This window comes from Malania oleifera, chromosome 1, assembly GCF_029873635.1.
Source record: "Malania oleifera isolate guangnan ecotype guangnan chromosome 1, ASM2987363v1, whole genome shotgun sequence".
NCBI lineage: Eukaryota > Viridiplantae > Streptophyta > Magnoliopsida > Santalales > Ximeniaceae > Malania > Malania oleifera.
Window position 1 is genome coordinate 81,883,019 of NC_080417.1, and position 20,637 is coordinate 81,903,655.

Sequence of the window (20,637 nt, forward strand, 5' to 3'; positions counted from 1 at the left end):
AATAGGCACTTGCTATTGGCCTGCTTTTTCATCTACCACCAACGTGGCAAGATAAATTTGTTCACCCCTTAATCCTTTCTTGGGCTGCATGCACATGGTAGAGAGAAACTTCTGAATCTCTCCTTTGTTCACAATGGTATACACCATGCAAGGGTGGTCTCCCATCAAAACAAAGGGAACCAAAAAACAAAATTGGTATTGCCTTAGTCTCCCTCTAGAATTCGATTCTAAGAATCACTTAGAAATCATCCAAGAACATAGCTATGAAATTTGCATGTCTTGTCCACTGTCCAAGCTTTATAGTCACTTGCTCGGCTACTCCTAGAGCATTTAAGTTAATTCTACATTATATAAAATCAAGAATCTATTCTTTTTCTCATTTCACTTTTGTTTTTCTTCTCTTCCTTATATTCCTTTTGGAGTTTCTCTCCCCTCTTATGGGTGCCCTTCAATGCGTCCACCTTTTGGATGTCCCCTAGATGCATGTTAGATGCATCCTTCTTGTTGATGCATCTTCTTTTTGATGAGTCCTCCTTGTGGATGTATCCTTCTTTTTTATGCATCGTCCTTTTGGATGTGTCCTTGTTGTAGATGCATCCTCCTTGTGGATGCAAAAGGACATGTCTTCCTTTCAAATGCTTCCTCTTTGTGGACGTGTTCTCCTTTTGGAAATGTCTTCCTTTCAGATGCATCTTCCTTCCAGATGGGATGCATCCTTCTTGTGGAGTGTCCATGCATTCTCCTTGAATTTGTCCCCCTTGTGGATACATCTTTTTTTTAGATGCATCCTCCTTGTGAGAGCATCCATGCATCCTCCTTGTGGATTTGTCCTCCTTTTGGTTGCATCTTGCTTGTGAATGCATCCTCCTTTTGGGATGCACACCTTTTGTGGATACATCTTAGAGAACAAGGGTGAATCTCCATGTCAATGCAATTACAACATTCATTCATCATTGTGATAATAAATGTCATTAGTGACATTTACAAATCAATTATAATTGGCGATTATTAATTGTTTACATTTTGATTAGATATTTAGCATATTTCTTGGGCCCTTTCTTTTTTAAATAAAACTTGACTTGGGTGGATCACAGACTTCCCAGGAGGTCACCTATCCCAATGGTACTTTGACCCAAGCATGTTTAACTTTGATGGGATCTGATGCATTAAATCTTATAGAAGTTTTGATAATTAATCCTTTTTCCTTTCTTCCCCACTCTCTTTCCTAGTTTATTATTATTTTTTATTAGTGTTCTCTATGCAAGCCAGGCAAACAATGATAACTTTGCATGCATGCCCACTGAACCTTCGTTGCATTGTATTTATATTAAATACTTGCCAATACATGTATATATTTTCCAAAACAAATAGTGATGACCCCCCAAACTCAATCACAAGTTCTTAAGAAAAAAAAAATTCCATGGTTTAATCCTTGTGCAATATTCATATGTACAAGTCTACAAAATCAGCAGCCCACTTTATTTATAGTGCATGAAAAGTGTTTTTCATGCAGGGGGCAAAATGTAGATACCTTATGTTGTCTTGGTGTCAACTACAAAATATTATTGCGGTCAGTAATCAAACATTAATTGCTTGTTTTACTTACTTTTTCAATCCCACAATTTTTGCAGGGGCTGCACCTGGTGTACGCATGCCTGGGATTGATCATGAGACATGTGGTGGGTCTCTCGGTCAATCCCAAGTCAAGACATTGTAGAGAGATTTGGCTTGTTAGGTTTGACCTGAGATTTGTTAAGGATGACCCAACCCCTTTAACCCTTCCTTAGCTAGCTCAAATGTCACTCGCAACATGTGGCATTTCCTTGCTATTTTCTTTTGGTTGTGTTGCTAAACCATTGGTTAATCTAAATCATTTTTCTCCTTTCGGTTGAAGCCTCATGCACAATTCTTTTTTTCCGATAAAAGAAGCCTAATGCACAATCATGATCCCTCCTTTATTGGATAATAGCCTTCTCCCTAGCTAGCATTATAAATACCCCATTTCTTATCTCATGACGAGGTCTCTTAACTCTCATTTTCTAATTACAGATTTTTTCTCCAAAGCTTATCTAAATCCACCATATTTTGTATGTAATCATCCTGCCATTAGATACTTGAGCTTCTAAGGATCGCCTCATCTCTCCTCTCTTGGCAATCTCCCCTACATCCCATTACTTATACGCAACATTGCCTCCAATCCGCATCCAAGAACCTGCATTTAAAATATCCATCTGTACATTACATGAATATACGTAACATTTTTATCATTACATGTTTAAGGGTACTTGGGTAATCTTATTGAACTAATTTTAAGAGTACATATGCCACGCAAACACTATAAACTTATACTCCTAGAAATTCTAACGATTGAACTAAACAAAAATATTCCTGTGTGATAGTAATCTTATTCTTGGGCATAAAATATTTAGTAAAGAGATTCTAGGATGACACTTAGGAATAAGAGCCAAAGCGCTCCCTAGGAATTCTTAAAATGGAGTCAAATAAATATGCACATGGGAGCTGTCTTGGCACGTGTTTAACATACTGGAGCAGTATCCTGTATCATGGGCTACACTAACACTTAATGCCAGTCCCAGTTTTTTTAACTTTTTCCAATGTTTGGCAATTTCACATGTGCTAAAGAGTACCACTTCAACTAAAACCTTAAGCTTTTAGGTTGTGGACCAACAATTATATCAAGCCTTAACACTACCCCCCACATGTGCAGCCTGATTGCACATGAAGAGATAAACAAATAATGAAAAACACCCATATTGGGTACACAATATTTTTTAACAAACTAACAATGAATGCAGGAAACAAGCTTAGAACCAAGGACCTCTTAGCAACCATGGCTCTGATACCATGCTAGAGGACCACTTTACCTAAAAGATTAAGCTTTTAAGTTGTGGACCAACAAAAGCATATCAAGCCTTAACAGCATGTGTTGATGTGCAGCATTATGTTTTGTATATCTGGTCAAGAGACAAACACTAGGGAGATAGAGTTGGGCCATGTTAAAAAAACTGCAAACTGAAAATTGTCATTCTATATGTAAACAATCAAGGATGATCAGAAGGTCAATAACTTTGGGGCTTCGTCAAATTTTCCCAGGCTATTAGAATGAGTTAAAACAAATGAGATACAAAATAAGCTGATTAGTGCAACATTAAAAACAATTTCAAATGTATCATTTATCATAGAGATGTTAGTAAAATATAAGTTGCACCCATGAACATTACCTGTTTAAGAATAGGAGTTGCATATGTTTCCCTCAACTTTTGAGCATCTGAATATGTCAAGCACGGCACTGGCTTTAGCTCTGCATACTGTAGAAGAATAGAAGGCTAGATTATAAAACAATGAACAGCAACAGTATTTGTTTGTCATTAAGCTAAGACTCAGAAAAATATTGCATGTTGCACTTTTCTGTACAAGAATAATGTTAAGACAATTCTAAGAAGATAATTCATAAAAGCCACATGAATTATCAAGACTATTCAGGTTACTCCAGATGCTGCACAAAGGACATTCAATGTTTCATTTTCTTATGATCCATTTCACATTTTTGGAATTTTAGAATGACTTGATTTCCAGTTCAGGCCAGAATCAAGTTCAAAGCCCAAGTTAACTGAAAAGCAAGCCCATAAACATAGCTGGTAAAAGATGTAGCTTGTGGAGGTGTTGACTTAATGCACAAAAATATGTGTGTATTATATGTATTAGATGCTCCACTTTAGGAAAATCATGAATGGGAAAATACAGTCTCAGTGGTCTGTCAAATACAATTCAATGTGTGGCCTGGGCTATGGTGGAAAGGAGAGGAGCACCGGGAGAGTAACCATGCCTGGGGGTGGTGACCGTTATCCTGCCTAAGCCGTATTTGGAGAGGAAAAAAGATTCTGGGGACACCATTGACTCAAAAATCAATGTAGTGCAGCAGAGTGGTGGCAAACCACATGGGAAAGAACACTACTGTATAGGAGTGAGTAGTAAGTTATGTCTGAAGGGAATAATAAATAAGGGTTGTTTATGTAGAAATACTTGGATAAGCATGAATAACATGAGCTTTTAGCTTGTAGGATGAGCACTTTTGCACATTATTTTGGTCAACACTTAGGTTTTGGACAAAAATGGTACCATATCCAACTCCCTGCCAAAGGAACATGGATGGACAGGGAAAGATTGTGACTACGACACTCTGCTCCAAGAAGGATGTCTGTGGGTAAAAAGCACTCTGCAGTTTTGCAAAACAGGATTTCACTGACGGATGCTAGGGGGGTGACTAGGGAAGAGGGTGGAGATCAGGACCTTGCCAAGGCCACAGTGGAGGATGATAGGAAAATTTTGGGGAGGTCAAGACCTGAAAACTACAGTAGCATGGTGGAGTGGTGGCATTCCACGCTGGAATAAAATGTATCATGTAGGAATTAATAGAAACACTCACATCAGAATGTGGAAAATAAGTGTGCTTTATATTGAAATGTTTGGATAAGTATGAATAACCTGAGTCTAAATTTTTAGCTCCGGGGATGAACATGCATGAATGTTATTCAGCATTTTCCAGGTTTTCAGTAGTAACAAAATACATGGAAGTTGCTTTGGACTAGAGTGGCACATCTTTTGTCACTGTGGGTGTGAGCAAATGGTTTTTTTTATCATGTTTCTCTGGAAGACTTGCAGTGGGATTGGTTGGTCCTGTTACATTGAGTTTGGTTCTCTGTTTAGGTTGCATTCTTTGTAACTAGTTTCTATTGATGTAATGGGAGGATTTCTTATTCTCCCTGTTTTTTTCTTTTCCTTTCTGTTTCTTATTTTATGATGTACATTCTTCTCTCTTTTAATAAAATTATTTGTTTATAAAAAAAAAAATACATCAAAGAAAAATCATTACCTTAAAAGCCATACCAATTATAGCAAGAGGGAAGCCATACGTTAGCATTAACGCTGACCATTCAGATCCAGGGAGGACAGTGAAGTATGCCCCAAAACCATAGCTGTAAGTGCAGAAGAGCATCATGAAAGACCGTAAACTCTTCAGAATATTATATATAATCAGAGGAAAGAAACTTACAACAGGAGTGTAATTCCAACACCAAGTCCAATAACACCAAATGAAACCTGAAAATATTAGATATAAGGTAATAGATAATACTATGATTTGGTTCATGAGAATATATAAATACAAAATTACTGAAAACACACACACACACATGAGAAAGCCTTTACTCTGGGACATTATGCAAACATGACTGATCCACTGGGATCATGTCTCCAAAGATGATGGCTTTACCAAACAGATCAACCATACAGGAGTAAATTGTTTGTGAATCTAGCCAAAAAATCATAATATGTTTAGATAATTCAATTCTTCTCAAATTCAACTTCCTGTTAATTTTGTATTTCCAGTTTCTATCAAATTCTTAGCATATAGCTCACATATAAGAATATAGAAGATCTTTCACCAGCTTCAACTTGGTATCAGTTCCATACAATGCCATAATCCAACTCTCCTTCATCTGTTATTCCACCCACATCCAACTCTTCCATTGCCCATTTTAGCTCATGCTAATCACAGGGTTTCAAACTCAATCCCAACAATAATTTGTCAATGAAAACTCAAATTTTACCTCTTCTATATTTTCACAATCGGCAGTTGATTCATCAATGGGTCCAAAACTCCTCCACCCAAACAAATTCAAAGCCCATTGACTTTATTACTAGAACAAAATCCTCACTATTCAACTTGGTTCCAAAAAGATCAACTTCTAAAGAGTTGGTTACTCTCCTCTCTATGTGAAGAGACACTTCCTTGTGTGGTTGGTCTTAACACTTGTTTTGAATTCTAGAAAAGCCTTGGCACATGCTTAATACTCAAATCTATCAAGCACAATAGTTACAACTTCACATTGAAGATCAAGGTCTGAAGAAATATAATAAAATCATTTGCCCAATATTCACAACATGCAAACTTGCTAGACAATGAATTAGCTGCAGCAGAGAAGCCTCTATCCCATTATGAATCTAATGCAATACAACAACAATAACAAGAAGCCTTTAGTCCCACTAAGTGGGGTTATTATATGAATCCTTTTTTGCTAGTTCGCACGATTGAGGGCATTTTCCTTAAATGATTTCAGAGCTGTTAAATCCCTCCCCACTACCTCATTCAAAGTTATTTTAGGTCTACCCCTCCCTCTTCAAGTATCATTAGCAAGAACTAATTCCCCCCTTCTCATTGGTGGACTACTTGGCCTGCCCTTCAAATGCCCAAACCATCTAAGCCACCCCTCCCTTACCTTATCTTCTATTGGTGCTATGCCTAAGTTATTGCGAATATGATCATTCCTTAATTTATCCTTTACTGTTACACTGCTCATCCGCCTTAGCATTCACATTTTGCAACTTTTTCTTTATGAATATATTGCTTCTTAGTTGTTCAAAATTCTGATCCATAAAGCATGACTGGTCTTATTGTCATCCTATAGAGCTTTTAGTTTTTTTAATGGTATTCTACAATCGCAAAAACATACTTGAAGCACTCCTCCATTTTACCCACCCTGCTTTAAACCTATGAACTACATTCTCTTCAATTTCTCCTTCCGTATGCATAATAGATCCAAAATATCAGAAACTACTAGTGCTGTTGATTTCTTGGTTATCAAATTTAATCTTATGTTCAATGTTCCTCCTTACATGGCTGAAATTACATTCATATATTTTGTCTTATTTCTACTTATCCTAGAATCACTAGACTATAAAGCTATTCTCCAAATTTCTAACTTAGATTCTACCCAATCCTATTTTCATCAATCAAAACAATATCATCTGCAAATAGCACACACCATGGGATCTCGATCTAGATATTTGTAGCAAATTCACCAATCACCAAAGCAAACAAGTAGGGGCTCAACATAGACACTTGATGAACACCTATTGTGATTGGAAATTCTTTGGACTCACCTCCTATAGTGCTAACATTAGTCGTTACTCTATGACACATATCCTTAATGACATTGACTGCACTCCCTTCTCTTCTATAGCACACCACATAATTTCCCTAGGTACTCTATCATATGCCTTTTTCTAAGTAGATAGAGACCATATGCAAGTCCCCCTTCTTTTCCCTCAACTTTTCCATTAATTTTCTTAGAAGATAAATAGCTTCTATTATTGATCTCCTAGGCATAAAACCAAATTGATTCTTTAAGAACTCTAAATATAATATAAGAATTTATAAAAATCTTGGGCCATATTTTCACAATACCATAGCTTCCCTATAGGTGCAACCCAAACACGTTACCTTTAGTGAACTGCATGGAAAACTCACTACTTATGAGATACTGATCAAAAGTGTTCGTGAAGTCAATCCTATGGCTATCCTGAGTCCTTGACTCAAAATATTCTTCTCTGACTAAGAACAAATGAATAGTTAGTCTCCAATCATCAATCCCATGGCAGAAATATAACCAACTCCAATTACCACTGCAAAGAAAAATGGAATAACTTTAGAGGCCTTTGACAAATTTGTGGCTTGAATATCCATATTGCTGACAAGTGACAAGTGCTATTGTCACTATGAATCTACTTTGCAATTCAATCCTCCTACTCCTCCTCCCCTTGCACACATGGTCGCATGTCAACATTCATCCTCCTCTACTTATTGGTATCCCAACAGTGGGGCAGTTCAGTCATATTACTCCATTTGTCTAGCCTCTGCATTAAAAAAGAATAACGAGATGGATCAACTCAAAGTTGGTACTGGTAAAGGTTTAAAAATGGCACACACAAGTTCCTCTCCTCTTCATCCAAATTTTAATGTTTTTGACTTACCGAATGTTTTTCATGTCCCTTCCTTTACTAAATGTCTGCTTTCTGTTTAGCAATTTACCAAGGACAATAATTCCTCCTCTGATTTCATCCCCATTAATTTTCTGTGAAGGATCAGTCCACCAAGACTCCTCTTCTGCAAGGGTCAATTAACAAAGGCATATAAAAATTCCAAGAGACCGTGCAACCACTTCCCAAAAATGGTGCAGAGGATTTGCTTGGTGAAAGAGCCATGATTAGAGATTGACATGCAAGGGCTATACCAATTTTAGGACTGTTAGCTTGTTTGGAAATTTGAATTGCCATGTGCTTCTAGTTGTTGCCTTCCATTGAATAAATATAAAGTGTGTTGCTTAGGGAAAATTTGTTCTCTCTCCCTTCAAAGGGTCATGCTAGTTCTTTAATTTAAAAGTTATTCACTTGGATGTTTAGGGCCCTACTCCTCTTTTTCTTCCAATGGGCATCATTATTTTGTTGTTTTCAATGATGACTTCCCTAAATTTACTTGGTTTTTTCCTATTTTCTACAAAGGTGATGTTTTCCCATTTTTCTTCAATTTCAAGCTACTGTAGAACACCAATTTAGTTCTTAAAAATACATTCATTCTAATTGGGAGAAGAATATTGTAATTTACAAACATTGGCAAAAACAAGGCATTATTCATCATTTGTCTTGCCCCTGAACCCATGAAAAACAAAATGGCACCGCCAAACAAAAAATACAACTTAATGTCAATATTGGATAGTCACTTCTTGCTCATGCAAGAATTCCTTTTCAATATTCACATTTCCCTTTAAAACCACCACATTTCTTACTGATCATATCATTTCCCCCTCTTTGTCTCAGTAGTCACCCTTTGAACGTCTTTTTCATGTCTCTCTTTCTTACTTATTTCTTAAAGGCTTTGGTTGAACTGTTCATCCACTCCTACATAAGTATAATTATCATATGTTTAATTTTCATTCTCAATAAATGTTTTCCTTGGGCATTCTCCTCATCACCCAGGATATAAGTTTTATGGCCATATCTACATTGCCAGACATGCCAAAACCAAATCATCCTTTCTCTACCTCACCTATGTGTATTTGGAGCCCTCCCCATATGCCACATCAGACCACCTTTGCGCCTTGACTAGTAGTTGCCTCTTTTCTCCAAGATGGCTTTGGCCCAAATCCAATTCTAGTGGTGGTTCCTCCCAATTCAAATTCTTCTTCTCCTAATCATAACTTCATTCCAAATTTAAATGCTTCATCTCATCCCACATCATTTTCTCCTCTTTTTTTTTTTCCTCTACTGTCTCCTATAATGCCTTTTCCTTTTCTCCCAATAATGACTCCCTCCCAACTTTAAATTCTTCTTTTCATCCTATCTCTCCTACTTTTACTCCACCGTATCACCCCAATATCCCAATCCCTTCTCCTCAAAATACTCCACTCTGTAGTTCAAATAGTCCCAACTTGTCTGATGCTATTAAAGCCCTCTTTTCATTAGTAATTTGCAAAGACTTGTACTCATTGTTGAACTTATAAATTTTAATCTCCTATCCACAACTCCATACTCTTCTCGTAGTGCACCCGATTCTCCTATTATCCATCATTCCATATCCTATAAGTTACCCATTCCAACCCCGTTCCATGCAATTACACCCCTTTGCCATATGCCACGCCTTCTTCTTGAAGTCTTGTTTCTTACTATTGTTGACACTTGACATTGAACCTACCACCTTCCTCAAGCCAATAAAGGTGCAGCTTGGCGGGTATCAGATAGCCATGACTAAGGAGATTTTGGCACTCATTAAAAATGACATATAGGCATTGGCTCTTTCTCTATTGCACAAAACAAATATATTTTTAGAAATGTCATTGCACAAAAATATTGTCCGGAACAAATGGGTTTTTCAAGTTAACAGCAATGTTGAAGATAGTCTTGAACATTACGAAGCTCATTTAGTTGCTACATGCTATTCTCAACGGGAAGGTCTTGATTATATTACTAGGAAATTCTGATGGAGTGACTATCATCCAAAATATGCTCATCGTTGTTGTGTCCCTCCATTGGCCTCTTTGTAATCTTGTCAAAAGCAAATGCTTTTTTGTATGGCCACCTTATTGAGAAAATATATAAGCGGAAACTATTAGGGTTTGTTGATTCTCGATTTCCTTATTATGTTGGCAAGCCACAAATACTTTATAAAGTCTTAAGTGGTATTGCATCCAGCAACTTAGATCCTTTCTTTATCAACTCAGTTTTACAAGTTCCAAATCGTCCCTACATTATTCACATACAAAGGTGTTGTCTAAGTTTATGTTCTTGTTTATGGTGATGACATAATTATCATTGGTAGTTATTCTCCTACTATTGCTTATACCATTTAATATCTGTAGAAAGAGAGTTGATTATGATTGCAAGTCATTTTTTCAGTCCAATGGAATTATTCTTACTTAGCAAAAAAGATTGGTGGAGTTGTTTAAACACACCAAATTAGATGGTGGAAAACCTATGAAGACACCCATGACCTCAATGTTTGAATGCTTGTTCTTTCTGTTGTTAGTTGTTACCAATTATTTTTGGTCATTTAGCATGTGTCATTTCTTTATTAGTAGACATTAGTTAGCAAGGGAATTGCGGTCATTGTTATGTACTTAATGTATATTATAAATAGAGGGAGAGACCTATCACTGTGATTATGTCTTCCATTTTACCCAATTCTTCAAAAAGGTACAAAAGCATGCTTTTGAGACCTAAATCTTGATTGCCACAACCACCATCTGCCTAAAATCCTAAATCTACTACATGTCTACCATCATACAAGAGTTTCTAGCATTGCCATAGGCCTGAAAAGTAGTCAGCAGTTGCTGGAAGCCACAAATCTGCTTGTGATGCACTTAATGTCCTAATTTTTACACGCATAGCTGGTCCCAAACCCGGGTAAAGGGGGAGGATCGCGTTAGGTAGCTAACAGCAAGTGTAAAATTTGTCAGATCACTATGATATGAATCCTTAACAAATATTCGTTGGGGCATCCCCTATGAGTGACGTGTTGCGTCTATACCACCTGGTGTAGTGAAAAGTGGGCAAGGGTGGGCTAGGTCACTGCTCCGAAGTGACAAGTCGTGTTAGCGCCTGGGTACGGTGTCAAATATGCGAGGGTTCCTGCATCATTCTAGACGTGGGCGACTAAAGAAGTTAGTTCAGGAGATTAGGATTAGATTAGCAACTTGGATGTAGGGACACTTACAGGTAAAAGCATGGAAATTGTGGACACTATGATTAGAAGAAAAATTATATAATTTGCCTTCAAGAAACTAAGTGGGTAGGGGAGAATGCTAGAGAAATTGATAAATCAGGATTTAAAGTTTGGTACAATAGAAAAGAAAAACATAAGAATAGGGGTAGGAATTATTATAGACAAAAACTTAAAAGATAATGTTGTAGATGTAAATAGAGTTAGGGATAGAATTATAAAAATCAAAATGGTCTTAGCCCAAGAGATAATAAATATTATTAGTGCTTATGCTCCTCAAGTAGGATTAGCAGAAAATATTAGGAGACAATTTTGGGAAGATATGAATAGTATATACAAGCAAGGACTGAGAAAATATTCATAAGAACATATATGAATGGACACGTTGGAAGGGATAATAAAGGTTATGAGAGAATAAATTGAGGATACGAATATGAATACAAAAATTAGCCTGGGGAGATGATCTTGTACTTCGCTATGTCTTATGATTTTATTACAATGAATACTTTCTTTAAAAAGAGAGAAGAACACTTAATAACCTTTAAAAGTGGACAAAATAAAAGTCAAATAGATTTTTTCTTAACTAAGAGGGTAGATTGTTTATCATGTAAGGATTGTAAAGTTGTCTCAGGTGAAAGCTTAACCACACAACATAGAGGTTTAGTGTAAGATATATGTATTAAAAAGTGGAAAAGAAAAATAAAATAAACCAGTGTAAGAGAACTACGTGGGGGAACCTAAAAGGAGAAAATATAATAAAATTTAAAGATAAAATGATCAAAGATGGTGACTAGACTATAGAGGATGATATAGATACAAATACTCTTTGGAGTAGGATAGCTAGCTCTATTACAAAGATAGAAAAAGAGATCTTAGGTGAATCAAGAGGAAGATTCTCGAATAGCAAAGAAAGTTGGTGGCGGGATCAAGATGTCTAAAAAGCGATAAATATAAAAAGACTTTGGTATAAAACATGGAAAAAATGTAGAAAAATGGATAACTTTGAAAAGTACAAAGAGGCGAGAAGAGATGCAAAAAACGTTGTTAGTGAAGCTAAACATAGATCATTTAATAATTTGTATGATAGATTAGATACAGAAGAAGGGGAAAAAGATTTATTTAAACTTGCTAGAGCTAGAGAAGGAAAGAGTAAGGACTTAGGTATTGTAAAATGTATAAGAAGTGAGGATGATATTGTTTTGGTTAAGGAAGAAGACATAAAAGAAAGATGGCGATGCTACTTTAGTAAGCTATTTAATGAAAATTAAATAGAAGACTTAAACTAGAATTGAAAAATGCGGAAAAGACTAAAAATATGAGATTTATTCGCAAGATTAGAGTTAATGAAGTTAAGTTTGCACTAAAGAATATGAAAAATAGAAAAGCTATAGGACCAAATAACATCCTAATTGAAGTTTAAAAATGCTTAGGTGATAATGGAATTATATGGTTAACTAATTTATTTAACACAATTATAAAAACAAAGAAAATGGCAGATGAATGGAGGAAAAATACTTTAATACCTATATACAAAAGTAAAGGAGATATTCAAAATTGTAGTAACTATCGTGGGATTAAACTTACGTGTCATACGATGAAAATATGAAAAAGGATAATTGAACAAAATTAAGGCTAGAAACGAAGGTCTCAGAAAATCAATTTGGTTTTATGCGTGGGAGATCTACTATACATATATATCTTTTAAGAAGATTAATGGGAAAGTTCAGGAAAAAGAAGAGGGACTTGCATATGGTATTTATTGACTTAGAGAAAGTGTATAATAGGGTGCCGAGGGAAGCACTATGGTGGGTTTTAGACAAAAAGGGTGTATGTAGTAGGTATACTGATGTCATTAAGGATATGTGCAATAGAGTAATGACTAGTGTAAGGACTATAGGTGGAGAGACTAGAATTTCCAATCACAATAGGTGTACATCAAGGATTTGCTTTGAGCCCTTATCTTTTTGCTTTAGTGATGGAATCAAGTTGCTAGGAGTATCCAAAATGAGGTTCCATGGTGTCTGTTATTTGCAGATGATATCGTATTGATTAGTGAAACTAGGGGTGGAGTAGAGGTTAATTTAGAACCATGGAGAAAAGTTTTAGAATCTAAAGGGTTTAGGATTAGTAGAAATAAGATAGAATATATGAAATTTAATTTCAGTAATAGTAGGAGTAATATTGGAGATAAATTTAAACTTGATGATGAAGAAATAAATAACACTTGTAGATTTCAATACCATGGATTTTTTATGCAAGCTGAAGGAGAAATTGAAGAGGAGGTAATGCATAGAGTTAAAGTAAGTTGGGTAAAATGGAGAAGTGCTTCAAGTGTGATTTATGATTGTAGAACACCCTTAAAAATTAAAAGAGAAGTTTTATAGGACGGTTATAAGACCAACTGTGCTGTATGGATCAGAGTGTTGGACGACTAAGAAACAACATATCGAAAAAGTAAAAGTTGTCGAGATGAGAATGCTTAAATGGACGAGTGGTATAATATTGAAAGAAAATTAAGAAATGAACATATTCATGATAAATTAGGTGTAGATCATGTAGAAGATAAGACAAGGGAGGGACGACTTAGATGGTTTGGACACTTGCAACGTAGGCCACATAGTGCCCCAATGTGGAAGAGTTAGTTAGTTACTGTGAGGGGTAGTAGAAGCGGTCAAGGTAGCCCTAAAATAACTTGGAATGAGATAGTGAATAAAGATTTAATAGCCTTGAATTTGTTGAAAGAAAGTGTCAATGATCGCATAAATGAGCGAAAAAAAATTCATGTAGCTGATCCCACCTATTGGGATTTAAGTCTTGTTGTTGTTGTTGTTGCTGGAAGCCACAACACTCGCCAGAAATTTCTTGGCAGATGCTAGTTCAGGAGCATAGATACCCCCTTTGATTTTGCAAAACCAACACCTTAGCCACCCAAAGACATTGCCAATCCGCCCCCCCAACCAAATCCCACCACTATAACTCCTTCCATGCGCCCTCATGCACTAGTTGAAGGCAGGCAAGGCTAACCTCCCACACCATTACATAAAGGTTATTCTAGGAATTTTTGACCTGATTTTCTCCTATAGTGTTCAAAAATCCCTCTATAAACACATTATTTAAGTTTTTAGTGATGTTTTTTGTCCAAATATCTCACCTTTTTTAGTTGCTTACGTGCCACACCCAAAGAATGAATGTTCGGTATTGCTCGAAGTTGTTTGTCAATGTTAATGGAGTTCATTGGGGCCTAAAATAGTGGCATTGGCTGTGTTTGTGATTCATTTTTATCTTGTTCATCGTGTTCTTATGTTTTTGTTTTTTTATTTTGTTTTTTAATTTTTTTTGTTTTTTTCGGTTGTGTGTTGGGATGGAGTCCATAAATTCCAAAACCATGATGTTTGTTGTATATTTCTAATTTTTATCAAGGTTGTGTGTGTCTTGGGATGGAGTCCCCAAATCCCAAAATTATGCTTCCCTCACCTCTCACTTGTTTGGGCAAACAACATACCATAACTGTCTTAGAGGAGGGGTATTCAAGGCTCATGCAGTATCAAGCATCCCCAAAAAGAATCTCATCACATTGCATCTTTTGCTTAAGAAGGTAATCCTTGAGTATCTCTCCCCAATAGTCCCTAGGTTATTGACTGTTGTCATAGACCATATGATAGGTGTAATAAACTTCTTTTCTGCCCTCAAGTATTCTAAAAATTTACCTCTAAGTTACCTTTGTTGATGGGTCCATATGGGTCCATTACTACAGTCAAGGGGATAGGAATGGTAAATCTACTCCCTCCATCTTTCTTTCTTTTGTTTTGTGCATTTCAAAATCCCCCTTCAATCTCATGCCTGGTAGTTATATTATGAATTCACTAAATTGTTCTGTAACCTTCTTTCTTGATTCTATTATTATTTAGGATTTGATGACAAGAAAGACGATTGGCATAGGATGTAAGGTTGGTGGACTTTACTACTTTGAGTCGCTCTCTCCTATTGCCAATGCAACGCCACATCAAATTCATTGTCACTTTTATCTCCCATAATTGGAAAAGTTAAAACAACTAGTTCCCACTTTGAGTTTTGCGCCTAATCTTGAGTGTGAGTCTTGTCAATTGGGAAAACATCATTGTGTTCCCTTGATGAGTCCCTTCCTCTCCTACCCTTCCAAACCATAACATGTTATCTTCGCCCAGTCCTTCTACATCTGCATCTAGTTTGAGTCCTTCTTGTCACTTGGATCATCCTAATTTGTAGGTGTAAACATGAGGACTCAAGGGAGGATAGCCTCCTCCAACTTCTACTTCTACGCCTCTAGTTCCTTCGTTCGATAATCCTATTTTCCAAGATGTTGATCCTCCTATTATTGTTATTTGGAAAGGTAAACACACTTGTATCCAACATCCAATCTCTAATTTTCTTTGTTATGATTCCTTTTCACCCTTGTTTAATTGTTTTCTTAATACCATGTTTTTTGTTGCTTTTCCAAAATATATTTATGAAACCTTATCCCATTTATGGGGAGGATTGCAATGGTTCAAAAGATGGGTGCACTATAGGACAATGACATCTGGGAGTTGGTACCTCTTCCTCCTTATATATCTGTGGTTGGTTGTAAAGAATACTTTCTTACATGGTGGTTTTAGGAGGGGGGGTCTATATGGAAACCACCTGGGTTTGTTGCTCATAGAGAGTTAGGCTTAGTCTATCAGCTCATGAAATCATTATATGGTTTAAAATTATCTCCCAGAGCATGGTTTGGTCAATTTAGTGTTGCAATACTTAAGTAATATATTTGGCCTCCAATGGTGTGCCCTAGATCACTCTGCATTTTATTGTCATACTCCATCCAACAAAATTCCACTTATTGTGTATGTTGATGATATTAGTGATGATGATCAAGGTATCTAGGTCCTAAAGCATTTCCTACATACTAAGTTTTAGACCAAAGATTTGTGACCATGAAGTGTTTTTAACGTATAGAAGTGCCAAAATCTTGTACAAAACCATCATGTCACAGAGGAAGTAAGTTCTTGATTTTTCATATGAGACTAGGCTGTTAGAATCCAAAGCCATTGATGCACCCATGGATCCTAATAGTAAGTTAGTGTAAGTGATTTGTTGCCCAACCTAGGACAATACCAGAGACTTGTTGGAAAGTTGAATTATCTCACACTCATTCAACCAAATATACCTTTCACAAAAAGTGTTGTGAGTTAGTTTCTTAATTCTCCAAGAACAAGTCATTGGAATGTAGTAATTCACATCTTGAGATATCTTTCTCAAAGGTGCACCTAGTAGAGGTCTCTTATATCAAGATTGGGGTCACGCTTGTATTCAATAATTTACAAATGTAAAGTGGGTTGGCCACATTCCAAAGGAAGATCCACGATTGGATACTATATCTTTGTTGTGGTAAATGTCAATTTGGTTCGTTGGGAAGAGTCAGAAACAAATTGTGGTGGCCAGGTCAAGTGCTGAGTCAGATTATAGGGCCATGGATCACACTACATTTGAACTTGCTCGGTTGAAGAACATATTGGAAGAATTGGATTTTCCACATTCTTGGTCTATGGAGTTGATGTCTGATAACCAAGTTGCTTTTCATATTGCCTCCAACTTGGTCTTCCTTGAATAGACAAAACACGTTGAAGTTGATTGCAACTTTGTTCAAAAGAAACTTGTGCATAAGCTCATCACAATCACTTGTTTGAAGTTTGATTTGCAACTTGCTGATTTATTCAACTAAGCCTTGGGGGTTGCTAGGGTTAAATTCATTTCTAACAAGCTAGGAGCATATGATACCTATGCTCTGGCTTGAGGGGGAGTGTTTATGGTTATTTTGGTTGTTAGTGGTTAGTCTTGGTCATTTAGCATGCGCTATTGCTATTTCGGTAGGCATGAATTAGAAAGGGTATTGTGGTCATTGTTATGTGCTTGATATATCATAAATAACAGGGAGAGACATATTGTTACGATTAGATCTTCCATTTTACCCAATTCTTCAACAATTCCTAAGCATGGTGGTCGGCCCATGGTAAATCTTCATCTTTACCATGGCACAATCAATGCCTTACAGTGAGCTACCTTGACACATCTTGATCTTGCATTTTCTATTAATAAACCTTGTCAGTTATGGACAAATGGACATGCCCATTGATACAAAATTGCAAACAAGTACTCTTAAGGAGTAAAGATAAATAACACACTCCAATATCGATTGTTTCTTTCTCCATTTAATAATCATTTTGTTAGAATTCCACTTTACCTAAAAGCTTAAGCTCTTAGATTGTGGGCCAAAAATGCATATCAAGCTTTATCACTCCCCTGCACATGCAACCCGACAACATGTGGAGAGATACGCACACAATAGATAACACCCATTATAGGGAATATAAATAATAATATTTTTTTAAATGTCACACAATAAACATGGGCAACGAGACTAGAACCCAGGACCTCCTGGTAAGCAGCTCATATACCAAGTTATAATTCTATTTTACCTAAAAGCTTAAGCTCTTTGGTTGTGGGCCATCAATGTATATCAAGCTTTTACAACTTCTTTGATGCTTTTTAGAATGTAGATTGTCAAAGTGTCTTGATGATCACAAATTTACTAGTGAGTTTGCGATCTATCTCAAACAAAACTTAATTTCTGGATATGCTAAGAAATAGCCTATCAAGTGGCTAACAAATAGTTGGCTGTCAAATTCATTTTAGCTGAGGACTAAATTGCAGATATTTTTATGAAGCCATTCTCCTATTCCCACTTTCTTTTTCTTTGAGATGATCTTTAGTTGTTTCCAAGAAAATTCTCGGCTTTGAAGAGGGTTGGGATGGGAGATAAACATTATTCTCCTGATTGTTAGCTATGAATCCTATTCTTATGTACTTGCCATCCTTATCTTCAAATTCAAACATAGGTAGTGTGTATGTATAATTTATAGAATACAATGAATACATCATACCAATCAGATTCAATTGAAATACACTTAGACAAATTTGGAAAGCATTCAAAAGACGCTTTTCCTAGGCTTGCCACCTATTAGGCCTCAACTGCAAAATTGGTTGATTGATCAACATAGGATTGCAATTGATGGAGCTTCAGTCGTGAATGGGTTGGAGTCAAATTTCTACAATATTATTTTGATAGTTGAAGGAAATTATTGTAAAATTCTCCCTGTGTCCATAGATTTGAACCTACTAGGTTGGCTAATCTGCAGGATTGGATAACTGGTCCATATGGGACTAGATGATGAATTGAGCTACAAAATTGTGGATGCAATCTCTATCTGTTTAGGTTTATCAGTCTAGCCAAAAGTGCAAAGATTTGTGCTTTTTTTGTGTAGATATCTGGTCAATTTTGTTTTTAGTTGCAACTAATGTGTTGCCTGATTGTTGATTTGAAGCTAAAAATCTCAACAAACTGGTATCAAGCTTGTTGAGACATTATAAATTTGTATTGAAGACAATGGTTCTAACTTCTAACTAGGCAAGTTGATGGTTTGGCATGGTATAGTATCCTTGCCATGGTCTTAAATTTCCACGAAATTGTCAAAATTTCCGTCGAAATTTCCGATTTTTGTCACCCTCGAAATCGAAATGGCAGTCGATTTCCGTCTTGCATAATTTCCATCAAAATCTCAACGAATCATCCGAAATTTATCGAAACTTCGAAATTTTAGCAAAATTTGTCGAAATTTTAACTATGCAATGAAATTTTGTCGAAATTCAAACGAGAGATTCAAGAGTGAAGTGAAATTTCTCTTTTAATTTATTTTAATTATATTATTGAAACAAAAGGTTATCACAAGTGCTTTTGAAATTATATGAAAAAATAAACTTATAGTAATATTTTATTTAACCATTCATGTCTAAATTATCAATATTTGTATAATAAATAATTTTAAATGCTTTATGAATTTCATTTGCATTAACTAAATATGTTTAATGTACATTATCTTACAAGCATGTTTGATACACATATTATTTTACGACTTTTCCACTTCATACAAAACATAGATGTATTTAATTTTTAATATATTAGTCTTAAAACTTATATTATTATGTTTGTTAACCATTTCTAAAGTTTCACAAATAATTTCATGCTTTACTACTAGTTTCCGTTATTTTTTCAAATTGAAATCGAAATTGACATCGAAATCGAAATTTCCGTACTTTTGGAGCTTCAAAATTTGAGTCGAAATCGAAATTTAAGACCGCGATCCTTGTAGGGTTCTCAAATAGAAGATTTAGCTCAATAAAGCATTAACATGCTGCATTTGTGGTGCTATGATGATGTCACATATTCTCATGCTTATGACAGTGATTTTGATCCAGCTCTATGATCTAAACCAATTTGATTTGAAGGAAAAATTAATTGGAACCCAAAACTTGATGAGTTTGACCCATCTCGACTGATTACAATTCCCTTAATCAGCAAAGTTGACTCATTAAATTCACAAAAATGATAACTCCAGTTGTCAATGGTAAGTTTCCACTTGAAAATCCCTTATAATATTCTCCTATCTCAACACAGAAAAAAGTAAAGATTAGACAGACAAAACCTAGGGGTAATCTACTTTGTTTACCGCGTAAACACAGATATCTCATTTTGGATGCTATAGAATTGATTGAATAACAAAATGTATCCTTTTGATGAGTGCTGAATGCACTTTGGACACCATATGACCTATTTATGGGTCCTAATTAGGGAGAGGCATTACACACTATTAGATTGCCACTTTACCTAAAAGCTTCAACTGCTAGGTTTTGGGCCAAAAATGTATATTGAGCTTTAGCAATTCCCCACACATGCAGCAAGACAGCTTGTAGAGAGATGAACACACAGTAGATAACACCCATTACGGGGAATACAATAATTTTCAAAACATCACATAATAAATGCGGGCAACAAGACTAGAACCCAAGACATCCTAGTAACCAACTCTAATACCATGTTAGATTATACTTTACTAAAAGCTTAATCTGTTAGGTTATGGGCCAACAATGTATATCAAGCTTTAGCACACACAATGCCAACTAGGACAACCAAAGAGGACTAAGAAGGGAAATTGGAGCACCTTGTTGGGAATTAACAACAACTTCCCGAAACCTGTGAGAAACAAAATAGAGAAAGAATACACGCCAAAGAAAAATCAATCACACGCATAAGACAGTATTTACGTGGTTCGGCAATTTTGCCTATGTCCACGAAGTTGCAGGGATTTCACTATTATCAAGAAGAAAAATACAAAGAGTGCGGCGGTACAATGCTCTCTCTCTTACTCTCTCGCGAAGTGTGATCACTTACCCTAATCACCCAAACACAATCATTTTTATGCAGCAGCTTGGGCCTTACGACCCAATCCTTCGCTCCATGGACTAAGCCTTAGGATAGAAATCTCTCATTAAAGAAAAGTCGGGTCATTATCCAGATTGAATGCAACTAGACTCCACAAAAGCCCAACAAATCTCCCACTTGGAGACTAGTTCAATCACCAATATCAAATGCAATCCTCCAAATGAACAATCCCTCATCCCTGCAACTCATCCTCCTATCCTCAAGCTAGAAG

At 36.0% G+C, this 20,637-nt stretch overlaps 1 protein-coding gene across 1 annotated transcript in view; it reads right to left on the reverse strand.

The window, feature by feature from the left end:
* Positions 1–20,637, reverse strand: part of LOC131164255 (uncharacterized) — a 64,313-nt gene that overhangs the window by 33,155 nt on the left and 10,521 nt on the right. Inside the window, exons 2-4 of the mRNA XM_058121704.1 lie at positions 5,075–5,121; positions 4,895–4,997; positions 3,243–3,329 (exon numbers count right to left, since the gene is read on the reverse strand). Of these exons, the coding sequence (XP_057977687.1) occupies positions 3,243–3,329; positions 4,895–4,997; positions 5,075–5,121 (237 nt within the window). The remainder of the gene's footprint in view (positions 1–3,242; positions 3,330–4,894; positions 4,998–5,074; positions 5,122–20,637) is intronic.